Here is a 12,526-nt window from a genome sequence, read left to right on the forward strand (position 1 = left end):
GGAAATAATAAGCAGGAACAAAGTGCAGAATAGGCTCTCGTGGTGGCCATACCTCTGGGACAGGAGGCCCAGGTTCTAAATCCACGTCAGGGTGTGGTGATGAGTCACAACATGTCCGAACAGGTTGATTTAAAAACAAAATACAGATGCTTAAAACCCAAACAAGAACACTGTCACGGTCTCGAGGTACAGAGTAGGCCATTTTGAACTGAGGTGAGGAGAATTTGATGTGATTTATTAGTGTCACATGTATTCAGACACAGTTAATACAAAAGTATAAATCAAATCAAATTAAATCAGAATGTTCTTCACTCAGAGGGTGTGAACCTGTGGAATTCTCTACCACAGAAGGTTATTCACTACCACAGAGGACAGATTGTTTTCAGTTGGCCTGGCTTCATCAGAATTAAGAAGGATTAGAGAGGATCTGACTGAAATGAATAGAATTCTAACAAGGCTTGAAAGACTAGATGCAGGGAGAATGCATTCGCTGGTTGGGAACTTTAGAACCAAAGGTCAGAGTGGCAGCTTACTTAGGACCAAGATGAGAAAAAAAAGTCTTCACTCTAAGTGTGGTCAACCTGTGCAATTCTATACAGGTATAGAATGCAGAGGAGGACAAGTCACTGAATAGACTTGAGAAAGAGTTTACACTTGTTTAGATATCAAGGGGATTAAGGGGCATGGGCAGAAAGAGGGAAAATGGCACTACGATAGCTATGGTCATACTGAATGGCAGAGCAGGCTGGAAGGGCCGAATGGCCTACTCTTGCTCCAAGTTTCTAGGGTCTATGTTCAAGAGGGCTAATTACTGGATATGCTTAAGAAAGAGTTAAATAGAGTTCTCAAAGCTAAAGATGTCAATGGCTATGGGGAGCAAGCAGGAGGGAGTATGGCGATGTGTTAGAGGATTATCCATGATCTGTTGAACGGTGGAATGGGCTCGATGGGCCAAATGGTCTACTTCTGCTCGAGAGGTTTCTAACAGAGAATGCTAAGGACAGCTCCTGAAACGTTCGCTGGCCAATAGCGCTAAAGTCAGGGCATTGAGTATAGCAGTTGGGAAGTTATGTTACAGTGCTACAAGATGTTGGTGAAGCTGCCCTTGGAGTACTGTGTTCAGTTTTGGTCACCTTACTATAGGAAGAATGTTATTAAACTGGAAAGAGTGCAGAAGGAAGATTTAACCAGGAATCAACAATCTGAATTATAGGGAGAGGTTGGTCAAGTTCGGACATTTTTCTTTAGAGCGTAGGAGACTGAGGGGGGGGACCTTATAGAGGTCTATAAGATCATAAGAGGCATGGGTAGGGTGAATGCACTCAGTCTTTTTCTCAAGGTTGGGGAATCATGATCTAAAGGGCATCAGTTTAAGGTTAGAGGAGTAAATATAAAAGGGACACTAAGGGGCAACATTTTTACACAGAGGGTGGTACACACGTGGAATGAGTGCCAGTTGAAGTGGTTGAGGCAGGTACATTAACAACATTTATAAGGTACTGAGACAAATAAATGGATAGGAAAGGTTTAGGAGGATATGGGCCAAGTGCAGGGAAATAGGGTTAGCATGGACAGACATTTTGGTCGGCAGGGACCAGTTTGGGCCAAAGGGCCTGTCTCTAAGTGAGGTTCCGCGGCTTCCAGCACATTCCTTTCTGGTTTCAGGTCCTGAGTGGAAAGGTGAGAAGGACCTCTCTCTCTCTTACCAGCCTCAGTAATCTCTGGGTGCCGACGCTCAACATGTCCCTGGAGGAAGGAGTAGTTCAGGAATGCCTTGTCACAAAACTGGCACTGTAAGGAAAAGAAAATAAAATTAATGGCAGAAAAAGGGTGAGTAACCCCCAACCCAATGAAACAAGCAGACTTTACCTGACATGCTTCAACAATCACAAGACAGATAATTACAGTGGTGAACTTTCCATTATTAACACACAGTGCGAGTCAAATATCCTCAGCTCCTGTACATCAATACACTGCTTTCCGTATGCTCACCGATGTATCTCAGTCTCAGAAGAAGATGTACAAAGTAGCTCATTCTTGGGCCAGCTATTTCATACACTTCCCAAGTATGAATACCAATGTTGTGACAAGCTGGAATGATCTAGTTCCTGTAGGTGTATACACAGAGTGGAACAGCGGACATCATCTGTGGAGTGTGTAACGCAAATCAGTTCAGCCACAAATAAACAGGCCCCTTTTTGGAGTTCCAAAGGCCTTGAACCACAGTGTGGGAGTCATACATTTACAGAGACGTGAATGCTCTTGAATGGTGAATAGGGTCTGTGTTTAACTGTCATGATGCTAAGTTAATTACATCCCCGACCCTTTACAAATGAAAAGAAACGCTGTTGCGGATGAAAGAACACATGCCATTGGAGTGCATGTGATGAGAAAAACTACCTGTTCCTACAGTTTCAATAAACTTCAGTGTTGACATTTCCACAAGAATTGTTCTTTTTTAACAGTTTAGCTTATTATGAATGCTTGAGAGAGTTTCAAATGTCTGTTCACATTTTAATTGACAGTTTTAAGAGGATATTAAAGGATGATTTGTCTTTGATGGGATTATAGAATGCAATTGTTCTTTATAACTGGTCAATCATTTGAGGAAATTTAAAATGTTCGAATGCATTTCACGAAAGTGGGGCTTTTTTTAAACATGCATTGATAGCTTGAAATTTTTTTTCATCTCCACATGATTCCTGATGTCTGCCTATCGGATGCTGGGTGACAGGCTGTGGGGATGAGAACTGATATAGAAAATCATGCAAGTGGGTGGTGGCATGCAGGGACACTGAGGTAGGAGGTGGCATATTGGGGACATGGAAAGTCTGAGATTACATGGGGAGTGTGTGGAGGGGTAATGGCTAGTGGGCACAACAGCCCTTCAGAAAACTAGAGTGCAGTCTCAAAGAATCAAGGCAGATTTTATAACCAGCCATCCCAATACTGACCCACTTCCAAACTGCCTCCTGGCAGAACGCAATCCCTGGGGCAGAATATGAAGGTGGGTCTGCCATGTCAGGAAAAGTCCCAACTTGAGCGAGCCATTCAATAGGGAAAATGCAGCCTTAAGACTTGGACTGAGATTGCCTCAACTCACTTCATGTGAGACCTTGGAATCTGAATTTATTTTTAGAAATCCACCTTGTGCCTTCAAGGGTTAATTTGGTTAAATGATTTGATTCACATCTTTTAGAACTTCCCTTCATCAAGGTGAGCTCAGACTTGATAAGACAGAATAAATGTTATTTTCCTTTTACATTCCTGCGATGTATCCTGAAGAGTGCTCAGGCAAAGAGCTTTACTGTGCCCTATTCTTCCAGCAATACTTGCACCTTAACAGAATTAACTCGTGCATTTTTGAATGAACTACTTGCCCTTAATTACATGCCTTACAACAATAAATCCCTGTTTGTTTATTGGTCCAAATCTTCCAAATAACCTCACGACCCCTGCGTCTGACACTGATCACATAAACACACTACCCACATGGAATAATTCCACATTATGCAGAAAGCCACGCAGTTTAGAGGGGGGCAGATCCCTTTTCAATGACACTCACTGCCATAAGGTAAGGTTATTGTCCAGTGTGGTAGTTAAGGCGGGGGGGGAGTTACAGTCATTGAGTTGTACTACATGGAAACAGACCCTTCCATCCAACTCTCTATGCCAACCAGATATCATAAATAAACCTAGTCTCATTTGACAGCACTTGGCCCATATCCCTCCAAACCTTTCTTATTCATATACCCATCCAGATGCCTTTTAAATGTTGTAATTGTACCAGCCTTCACCACATCCTCTGGCAGCTCATTCCATATACACAACACCCTCTGCGTGAAAAAGTTACCACTTAGGTCTCTTTTAAATCTTTCCCCTCTCACCCTAAACCTTATGCTTTCTAGTTGTGGACTCCCCTACCTTGGGAAAAAAGACTCTGTCCATTTATCCCATCCATGCCCCAGATGATTTGATAAACCTCCATAAGATCACCCCTCAGCCTCCGACGCTCCAGGGAAAACAGCCCCAGCCTATTCAGCCTCTCCCTATAGCTCAAATCCTCCAACTCTGGCAACATCCTTGTAAATCTTTTCTGAACCCATTCAAACTTAACAACATCTTTCATAGAGCAGGGAGTTCAGAATATAAAGCAGCATTCCAAAAGTGGCCTAATCAATGTCCTGTACAGCCACAGCATGACCTCCCAACTCCTATACTCAATGCACTGATCAATAAAGGCAAGCATACCAAACACCTTCTTAATTACCCTATTTACCTGCGACTCCATCTTCAAGAACTATGAACCTGCACCCCAAGATCAATTGTTCAGCAGCACTCCCTAGGACCTTCCCATTAATTGTATAAGTCCGGCCCTGATTTGCCTTACTAAAATGCAACACCTCACATTTATCTAAATTAAACTCCGTCTATCGCTCCTCAGTTATCAGCCCATCTGATCAAGGTCCCCTCATACACTGAGATAACCTTCTTCACTGTCCACTACATCACTTATTTTGGTGTCATCTGCAAACTTACGAACCATTCCTCCTGCTTTCACATCCAAATCATTTACATACATGACAAACAGCAGTGGACCAGTGATTCAGTTTTGAACCAGAAGACAGACTCAGAGTTTTCGAACATTTCTTGGGCAGCTATCCAGGTGAGTACCACAGTCTTGTCTGAAGACTCGAACCTTAGCTGAGAATCAAAGACTTTTTCAGACAGACCTGGGGAATGTCCCATCAGAAATTAAAGCTCCTCAGGCAATTCCCAGAGTCGGTGCATCGGGAATTCCTCGGGGACCTACATCTGCTCTCCACGATCCAGACACTGGCGGACTTGGGCCAGTGTTTGTACCAGATGTGTTCTGCACTCACACCACTACAATCGCCAGCCTCACTCAGCATCTTGATATTCCGAGGTATTGACAACTGACCATAAATTCCCTGGTCTGGGAATTCCCTATGATGGTACAAAATGGTGTTTCAGAGAGGTGGACATTGAGAGGCAAAGCAGCTGGGATTAGTAGAATCCTATTTGCTGCAGAGCCCTCCTTCCCTGACACTCCTGTTTTTTTTTATTTTATTAAACAATTCACAGTTTACAAAACAATTAACATTAACAGCTGTATACAGAGAAACAGCAATTTTACAGGGGAGAGGAATGGCAAAGCCAGGCCCCAAACCCTAACATTCAACCAGTTTTCAGGGAAATGAGGAACTTCAAATCCCGACACTCCTGTTTTTATCTGTCAGCCACAGCTCCCTGATTGAACCAGATTAACAGCCCCAATCAGGGAAATCATATTCTATGAGGTCCATCTGTCTGATCTTGTTACAATCCTTGCAACTGTATCCACCTCTACCACCTCCTCTGGGGGCTCTTCCAATACACACACCACCCTCTATGAAAAAGTTGTCCCTCAGGTTTCTTTTAAATCTTTTCCCTCTTACCTTAAACCTATGCCCTAAAGTTTTGGACTCCCCTTTCCTAGGAAAAAGACTTTAGCTATTCAAGTTATCAATGCTCCTCATGATTTTATAAAGTTCTATAAGGTCACCCTTCAGCCTCCAATGCTCTAGGGAAAAAGCCCCAGCCAATTCAGAATCTCTCCTTATAACTCAAAACTTCCAGTCTTGGTAACATCTTTGTAAATCTTCTCTGTCCCCTTTACAGTTTAATAAAATCCTTCCTATAGCAAGGCATCCAGAATTACACACAGTACTCCACAAGTGGCCTCACCAATGTCTTGTACAACTGTAACATGATGTCCCAACTCCTGTACTCAATGTTCTGATCAATAAAGGCAAGTGTGCCAAATGCCTTCTTCACCCCATATCAGACACGGGAGAATGTGCAAACTCCACACAGACAGTCACTAGAACCGAACCTGGGTCCCTGATGCTGTGCTAACCACTGAGCCATCATGCCGCCCTACTGGTGTCACTTAGCATCAGCAAACCAGCCACCCCACCAACTCAGCTAACCTACCTTCTCCAAGCAGAAATGGCCTCCATTTCTTCGTCAAACAACCTAGAGACAAGTTTCTGCATAATACATGACAGTGTTTTTCAGCTGGCTGCCATCTTGGAATCCGAAGAGACAGAAGACCGTTATAAAGCCCTGCACCTCCTTTCTGTTACTATGTACGTTATGAGATTCTCACAAACTTTGATTATGTGCTCATAGGGATGGAATTCAAAGGATGATGGATAGGTATCGTGATTAAACAGTTTTCCAACCCTCTGTCTCTCGCACTAATCAAACCCACCCTTCGCAGTTGGCGCTGAGGTAGAGATACCTTGTGATAGTTATTGGCTCCTGCCTGTACAAGGAGCTGAAGAGTCGTGATCATCTTCTTCCGCCGTCGGCTTTCCTCCTTCACAGCCTTCAGCTCCTCCGCCTGCTTGACCATTTCCTGCTTGCTCTTCTCCAGTTCTTCAGTCAGAGTCTGCAGCTGCTCCTCCAGTGCCTGGATGCTGCTGGTGAAGAGCTCCTGAGAGTGCAGCAGATACTCTGTGTTCAGCTGGGCCAGCTTGAACACCTTCAGCAGGACCGGGTCCACGGCGTTCTGGCACCACTGGCACCTCTCGGAGTCCAGGTTGCAAAAGGTCACGCTCATGATGTTCTCCTGGAGGGTGGCAACGTCCAGTTCTCTGGCCACCCTGTCCACATCGATGGCGCTGAATCGCCTCCAGTCCACACCTTCGTGCCTTGACCGGAATTTGAAAGCAGTGCCCAGCGACAATGCTCCAAAGCCCATCCCTGTTCCTGTGTACACGCCCTGCGGTGCTATCATGAACTCTGCCACTCGGCAATGCTGCGGTCTCTCCCAGTAAAATTGCGGGGGATAATAAACGTTGCTGAGAAAAGGCTACAAGAGAGGGAGGAAACAACACACAGTCAGAGGAGCCAACTTTTGTTTCAAACAGCAGTCTCCACACAGATTTAACCCTTAACCCTCCCCTCTCCCGAGCAGACCCGATACACCAACTCAACCCCCTCAGTTAACCAAAGAAATATTCAAGGCATCTTTTGTTCCTCCCCATCCCTTCTTCCCTCTCATAGTCCCACTATAAGTAGTGTACAGCAGAGTTAGTTTTAACCAATAGCATCTTATAAACCAACACTCTCAACAAACCGGCAAACATTATGTACCACAAATACTGCAAAGTTTACTCTCATATTTGTCCAACAATTATAGTTATTTTTACTTTATTTACCTCAGTGTAAATTTACTTGTTGTTCAATTGAATGACCACAAAATATATTTACCCAAACCCAGTTTACTGTTGAGATGTTGTGTACAATCATTTTTACTCGAATTAACTTTGTTCTGGGTTTAAGTTTTAGCCTGAAGACATTGTCTGCAGATCATATCTTTGATGATTTGTGAATTCCTAAAGCATTGTTTATGTCTTGAGTCTTCAACGGGACACGTAAGCAATTCCCGAGTTTAATTCAGCTGAACAGGCATTGAAACGCACACCGCATGCTTGCCATCTAGCCAACTGAGCTAACCAGCTGCCCTGAAATAATTATACTCTGTCGGGATTTACTCATTCCATTTGTATTGATAACTACGTACTCATCAGCACAATGTCTATGCAAAGTTAAATGATAATGTTTTGCAATGGGATTTGCTGCTTCACTGAAAGCTCAGTTACATTATCAATCTTGTTAGGGTTTTTTTAGGTAATTTATCCTCAAATACCACACCCTACCACGAGTAGTCAGTTGAGGTTGTGAGTGAGAACGCTCTCTTCCAGTAAGTTTTATTTAAGACAAAGTTGCTTTATTATTTAAGTAATTTATGCTGTAAATACAGTAGAACAATGATGTGTACAACCCAGCATTCTGTTTATACATTGATTACGTGGACCTCTTGATCAACCAGAACACGCCTGGTCCTATAGTTATCAGAAAATAAAAAGTTTCCTGGGTAAAGAATCAACTTCAACCAAATATTAGATACAGCACTACACAGCCTCCTCTATTTGCGATGTTTTGTACATCAATCCCACAGCAACTCAGAGGAGGGAACATTGAATCGCAAGAGGTGCTGTCTTTACAGTTGAATTTCGGGCCTATCTGCCTCAAGTGGACGCTAGGGATCCAATAGTGCCATTTTGAAGAGCAAGGAAATTGTCCTTGCTGTCCTGGACAATACTGTGATATCAAAGAGTTAACTTGCTCTGCTGACCTGCAGGAAATTGGATGTCCCGAGGCTAGGGTGGGATGTCTCTGATTTGCAGGTCGATTGTAAGGAAATCTCATTCCCATCTCTCAGCATTCAATGCCATTTGCATGGCCATTTCCTCGTTACTCAGAAGCCAGTTTACATTGTCATCTCCTGCTATTTACATTTTCATCCCCTATTCAGAAATCAATAAGAATATTAGAGCTGGAATTTGACTACTCCCCTACAGTTACAAAAAAAAATTGATTTGCAACAGATTTGACCACGAAGGAATGATTTGCATTGCATTGTTCCTGGAGGTGAAGTGGTCACTGCATTGTATCTTGAATGGCATGCGACTGTGAGGGAGTAACTGGGGGTTGTTTTGTGGGCATTACCGAACTGTGAGGTAAAGATTTTGTATAAAGGAAGGACTGTTTCTTTTGTTCAGAGAGCTTCCCTGGACACGCCTCACAAGCATGGCGAAGAATATTCAGGGTTGCTCCAAAGCTTGTACTGTACTGTGCTTAATAAATTGTGCTTGTTCACAGAAGTTGGCATGTTGCAGTTGGATCAAGTATGTAAGGATCTCAGGAAAAAGAATTCAACAATGCTATACCCTGATTAGTATCACTAAAATAGGGCATTTTCTTATTACTGCGTGGGAGCTTGCTGTGTACAAACTGATCGTCAGGTTGCTCACATTACAGCAGTCACTACACATCAAAACATGACTTAATTGGCTTTTAGAGCACTTTAAAATGGTTGTGAAAGGCACTATATAAATGCAAGTCATTTGTTTTCAGAACAGGCACAATGAAAGGTACACCCTGATTTCAGATCCCTCCAGACAGATTCAGTGAGTATTATGGAATCTGTGGTTGGTAATTCTCTATTCTGACTGGCACATTCTGCAATTATAGAGTCAGAGAGATATACAGCATAGTAACAGACCTTTTGCATGAAGACTATCTTTGCTGTTGGCAGTAACTTCATCACAAAGGCACCCTCTCTGCTGTCTCACTTGTGCCATAGCTGGCAACAAGCCTAAGTATTCCAGAAGGGAAGATCAACCACCCCTCACCCCTGACACCACTCTCATTGGTTTGCATGTGCATGATTTGTTTTACTGGCAAGTCTACCCTCCAGAATACCATGCTCATGGCTGATCCCTCATCATCAGCCTCACCTGGAGAAGGACATGATTCATAGATTCTGCAAGTAGCTCAATGGTTAGCACATTTACCTCACAGCGCCAGGGACCTGGGTTTGATTCCAGCCTCAGCTAACAGTCTGTGTGGACTTTGCACATTTGCCACTTGACTGCATGGGGTTTCCTTCCACAGTCCAAAGGTGTGCAGGGTAGGTGGGCTGTCCCATAATATCCAGGGTTAGGTGTGTTAGCCATGGGAAATGTGGGGTTATGAGTATAGGGCTGGGAGCTCGGTTGGATGGGCTACTCTTTGATACAGACAGGATGGGCCAAAGGGCCTCTTTGGTCCTGTAGGGATTTTATTCTATGATTCTCCTATTGTACCCACACTTTGTTTCCTCTGACAAGCTCACTCAGATGTTACTCTTGATCTGTTCAACATCATCCTTACCTCAGTTCTTCAAAGCTCATCTCTGTCACAGTTTGTTCACTGTCCCCACTGTCATTCTATACTTTTGTCTTTTCATATTCTGAACACTGAATAATATAAGCTTCTGGACGCACCTCCCTTGTCTGGCCAGAGAGACCACTTTCAACAATAAGGTATCTCTAGGCTCCTCACAATGAAGTCCTCCTGGTATCTCCTGGGCAGTGAGCACAGTCTCAGCCTCCTCAATGACAAGCTACCTCCTCCTCAATCCTCAACACTTCTCTGCATGTCAAAGCACAAACAGCTCCCCAGTCCACATTCATGGCTGGAGTTTAGAAGAATGAGAGGTGACCTTATTGAAACACACAAGATTCTCAGGGGGCTTGACGGGGTAGATGTAGAGAGGCCATCTCCCCTTGTGGAAGAGTCAAGGGTCAGAGGGCTTAGTCTCAGATTTAAGACAGAGATAAAAACAATGACTGCAGATGCTGGAAACCAGATGCTGGAAGAGCACAGCAGTTCAGGCAGCATCCGACGAGCAGCAAAATCGACGTTTCGGGCAAAAGCCCTTCATCAGTAATAAAGGCAGAGAGCCTGAAGCATGGAGAGATAAGCTAGAGGAGGGTGGGGGTGGGGAGAAAGTAGCATAGAGTACAATGGGTCAGTGGGGGAGGAGATGAAGGCGATAGGTCAGGGAGGAGAGGGTGGAGTCGATAGGTGGAAAAGGAGCTAGGCAGGTCGGACAAGTCCGGACAGGTCAAGGGGACAGTATGGAGCTGGAAGTTTGAAACTAGGATGAGGTGGGGGAAAGGGAAATGAGGAAACTGTTGAAGTCCACATTGATGCCCTGGGGTTGAAGTGTTCCGAGGCGGAAGATGAGGCGTTCTTCCTCCAGGCGTCTGGTGGTGAGGGAGCGGCGGTGAAGGAGGCCCAGCACCTCCATATCCTCGGCAGAGTGGGAGGGGGAGTTGAAATGTTGGGCCACGGGGCGGTTTGGTTGATTGGTGCGGGTGTCCCGGAGATGTTCCCTAAAGCGCTCTGCTAGGGGGCGCCCAGTCTCCCCAATGTAGAGGGGACCGCATCGGGAGCAACGGATACAATAAATGATATTAGATTTAAGACAGAGATGCAGAGGAATTTCTTCTCTCAGAGGGTTGTGGATCTGTGGAATTAATTACCACAGAGGGCTGTTGAGACTACACCATTATGAATAATTTAGGTTGAGATAGATTTTGAATGAATCAAGGGTTACAGGAATAAGGCAGAGAAGTGGAGTTGAGGATTATCAGATTGGCCATAATCTCATTGAATACTGCAATGCACTCAATGAGCTGAAAGACCTACCTCTGCACCTACGTCTTACAGTATAATGACATTATCCATACATGTCTACATATACAGTGGACAACACTCTCACTAGCTCTGGCTCATCTAAACTGACAGAATATTTCCTCATTCACAACTCGATCACTCCTAATCTGTCCAACAGCACCTCTCTCCAGATGCTTTCTTTCAGCCATGCTAAGCTAAATTACCCTATTGACTGAGTTGAGCCATACTATGTGTACATCACCCATTCCCCAAGCTGGCCCCAAACCCACTGCCAAAGCCCCTACCAATCCCTCCAACTACAAGTACTTCCTCTCTCTTTCCCTCTTCACCAGCCTCCCACACTCCATCATACGGACATGCAACGCCTCCGAAATTCCTTCATCCGCATCATCCTATGACATGTCGCCCTGCGCCAGTCAAGCTTCACTGTATCTCTGTCCAACAACAAATGAAAGCTCTGCTCCCATCTGCCAGTGGCTCCATATCTCAATGGTCCCAGCCCCAACTACTACAAACTCCACACTGCACCAAATATCCATCTTTTACCATCCCCTATCCTTCAGTTGGAGGGACATAGTGGTCCAGAATGTGGTAGGTGACTCAATAAAAATCTGGATAGGCAGGTTATCCCAGAATGTGGGGTCATTTTCCCTGAACCACAGTGCTCCCCAATCCACAGCAGAAGTTTCCTGGAAATTCACATCTTTGACGATAAATCAACTTCCCCTTTATAGAATTGTAGAAACACGCCATTCAGCCCATTGAGTCAACACCAACCTTTCAAACAGCATCCCACCACACTCACCCCATCCCCTTAACCCATGACTAATCCACCTAGCCTACACATCCCTTGTTACTACAGGCAAGCATGGCCAATCCAACTACTTGCACGTCTTTGGACTGTGAGAGGAAACCACAGCACCCGGAGGAAACCCACGCAGACACGAGGAGAATGTGTATGTGGAGTTTGCACTGTCGTCTGAAGCTGGAATCAAACCTGGATCCCTGGTGCTGTGAGGCAGCAACGCTGACCACTGAGCCACCATGCCAAAGTGGCCTTCGTGAAGCATTTTGCTCTGTTAAATACTATATCAAGTCGATCAAGTGCATTTGAGATTCATGGAACTCCCCAAGGCTCAGAAGGGAAGCTGCAGTTTGAAGGAGAAAACCTGTTAAGTCACTTCCTATACTGCTGCAAAGATCTGAACACAGACACTCAAGTGTAAACAAGTCAGATATCCTCAGTACATGTACAGACAAATACCAAGCAGCACCATGAGCTCTTCCACATTACACACAACCTGCTCCTACTGAAATGATAAGGAAAAGAGAGAATGAAAGGGGGAATGAGAGAAATTCAGAGAACCAGAGAGAAAGATAGACAGAGAGGGAAAGAGAGGACAAGATATTTGATACATTGAGATGG

General features: G+C 44.5%; 1 protein-coding gene across 3 annotated transcripts in view; it reads right to left on the bottom strand.

The window, feature by feature from the left end:
* Positions 1-12,526, bottom strand: part of dzip1l (DAZ interacting zinc finger protein 1-like) — a 208,655-nt gene that overhangs the window by 186,987 nt on the left and 9,142 nt on the right. For 2 of the 3 annotated variants that reach the window (XM_087993855.1, XM_087993854.1), the window contains 2 exons: positions 6,308-6,880; positions 1,707-1,791 (listed from right to left, as the gene is read on the bottom strand). In XM_087993855.1, coding sequence (XP_087849981.1) covers positions 1,707-1,791; positions 6,308-6,805 — 583 coding nt within the window. In that variant the 5' untranslated portion in view covers positions 6,806-6,880. Of the gene's footprint in view, positions 1-1,706; positions 1,792-6,307; positions 6,881-8,209; positions 8,342-12,526 lie in introns of those variants that run through there. The other variant, XM_087993852.1, reaches the window with a different exon arrangement.

Source organism: Chiloscyllium plagiosum, unplaced genomic scaffold (assembly GCF_037043375.1).
Source record: "Chiloscyllium plagiosum isolate Xiang-an unplaced genomic scaffold, Cpla_swu_hap1 HiC_scaffold_13, whole genome shotgun sequence".
NCBI classification, from domain to species: domain Eukaryota; kingdom Metazoa; phylum Chordata; class Chondrichthyes; order Orectolobiformes; family Hemiscylliidae; genus Chiloscyllium; species Chiloscyllium plagiosum.